Genomic DNA, 2360 nt, shown 5'->3' with positions numbered 1-2360 from the left:
CATACAGACCATAATACTATACACTCAACTGTGTGTGTGTGTGTGTGTGTGTGTGTGTGTGTGTGTGTGTGTGTGTCTTTGGCTGTATTAACTAGTTTCTACCACTGATGATCAGCGTTGGTTCCTCCCACTCTCCTCCGCCTGATTGGACGAGAGCTCTGATTGGCCCAGAGAGCTCTGATTGGCCCAGAGAGCTCTGATTGGCCGAGACAGGGAGAAATCAAAGCTCTTCCTAATATGGCGTTGGCCCCTCCCACTCCAGTAAGTACTGCACCCCCCCCTGCGGGGTGACACGGCGCGCCAGCACCTGGTACCGCTCGCCCACGCCGAAGATGGAGGAGAGGGAGGAGTCAGACGGGATCTGGGGGGGGTCTGACAGGAAGTGGGGGGAGTCTGACGCTTCTTCTGCGTCCTCCAGCATACCAGGAGGCTCCTCCCCTGCCTCGCTGCGATTGGCCCACTGGCTGTAGCTGTTGCTAGGCAACTTCCTCTTCCTGCTGCCCACCCTCCTCCTGGCAATACACAGACAGACATCAGGGGTCAGAGACACTTCCTGTCCACACACCGCCACATTAAAAGGTACTCCACTAAAGGCCCCACCACAATAAAGGTACTCTACTTATTAAAACTGATCAGGAGAGCGAGCTCTGTCCTGGACTGTCCTCTGGACCCCGTAGAGGATCCATATGTTAGCCGTATCTTAGTTAGCTGTATGTTAGCCGTATGTTAGTTAGCTGTATGTTAGCCGTATCTTAGTTAGCTGTATGTTAGCCGTATCTTAGTTAGCTGTATGTTAGCTAGCTGTATGTTAGCTGTATGCTAGCCGTATCTTAGTTAGCTGTATCTTAGTTAGCTGTATGTTAGCTGTATGTTAGCCGTATCTTAGTTAGCTGTATGTTAGCTGTATCTTAGTTAGCTGTATGTTAGCCGTATGTTAGTTAGCTGTATGTTAGCCATATGTTAGTTAGTTAGCTGTATGTTAGCCGTATGTTAGTTAGCTGTATGTTAGCCGTATGTTAGTTAGCTGTATGTTAGCTGTATGTTAGTTAGCTGTATGTTAGCCGTATCTTACTTTGCTGTATGTTAGACGTATCTTAGTTAGCTGTATGCTAGATGTATCTTAGTTAGCCGTGTGTTAGCTGTATGTTAGCCGTATCTTAGTTAGCTGTATGTTAGCTGTATGTTAGCTAGCTGTATGTTAGTTGTATGTTAGCTGTATGTTAGTCGTATCTTAGTTAGCTGTATGTTAGGTAGCTGTATGTTAGCTGAATGCTAGCCGTATCTTAGTTAGCTGTATCTTAGTTAGCTGTGTGTTAGCTGTATGTTAGCCGTATCTTAGTTAGCTGTATGTTAGCTGTATGTTAGCCGTATCTTAGTTAGCCGTATCTTAGTTAGCTGTATGTTAGCTGTATGTTAGCCGTGTGTTAGCCTTATCTTAGTTAGCTGTATGTTAGTTAGCTGTATGTTAGCCGTATCTTAGTTAGCTGTATGTTAGCCGTATCTTAGTTAGCTGTATGCTAGCTGTATCTTAGTTAGCCGTGTGTTAGCTGTATGTTAGCCGCATCTTAGTTAGCTGTATGTTAGCTGTATGTTAGCTAGCTGTATGTTAGTTGTATGTTAGCTGTATGTTAGTCGTATCTTAGTTAGCTGTATGTTAGCTAGCTGTATGTTAGCTGTATGTTAGCTAGCTGTATGTTAGCTGTATCTTAGTTAGCTGTGTGTTAGCTGTATGTTAGCCGTATCTTAGTCTGTATGTTAGCTGTATCTTAGTTAGCCGTGTGTTAGCTGTATGCTAGCTGTATCTTAGTTAGCTGTATGTTAGCTGTATGTTAGCCGTATCTTAGTTAGCTGTATGTTAGCTGTATGTTAGCCGTATCTTAGTTAGCTGTATGTTAGCTGTATGTTAGCTAGCTGTAGTTTACCTGAAGTGATAAGAGGTGCTGGTTGTAGCAGATCCTGAAGTTGAAGCATCAGTGGAGTCCTGATCGATACTGACCGTCCTACTGGAGCTGCTGGAGAACAACAACAACACATCATGTTGATATGTGAACACTGGGCGTCCTACTGGAGAACAACAACAACAACACATCATGTTGATAGCTGCATCGTCATGGTGACTGAATCAAGGTATCTCGCCTCTTGAGACTCTGCAGCTCGTCCAGCGTGAAGTCAAAGATGTTGGCCATGTGGTGGTTGGAGGTCCAACTGCAGGACAGCTTGTTCTACACACACACAGAGAGAGAGAGAGAGAGAGAGAGAGAGAGACAGACAGACAGACAGACAGAGAGAGAGAGAGAGAGAGACACACACAGAGAGAGAGAGAGAGACAGAGAGAGACAGAGAGAGAGAGACAGACAGAC

The 2360-nt window shown here is 45.2% G+C and overlaps 1 protein-coding gene across 1 annotated transcript; it reads right to left on the bottom strand.

Annotated features, from left to right (window-relative positions):
• Positions 1-156: 156 nt before the first annotated feature.
• Positions 157-2222, bottom strand: LOC117939935 (PHD finger protein 19-like; the record flags this gene model as incomplete). The annotated part of the gene is made up of 3 exons (XM_034865333.1): positions 157-512; positions 1923-2012; positions 2137-2222. Coding segments are annotated over 3 exons (456 nt in total), but the record flags the coding sequence as incomplete, so codon positions are not given.
• Between the last annotated feature and the right edge of the window lie 138 nt (positions 2223-2360).

The sequence above is a fragment of the Etheostoma cragini genome, unplaced genomic scaffold, assembly GCF_013103735.1.
Source record: "Etheostoma cragini isolate CJK2018 unplaced genomic scaffold, CSU_Ecrag_1.0 ScbMSFa_1483, whole genome shotgun sequence".
NCBI lineage: Eukaryota > Metazoa > Chordata > Actinopteri > Perciformes > Percidae > Etheostoma > Etheostoma cragini.
Note: the sequence above shows the minus strand (reverse complement) of the source record. Positions and strands in the feature narration are given on the sequence as shown.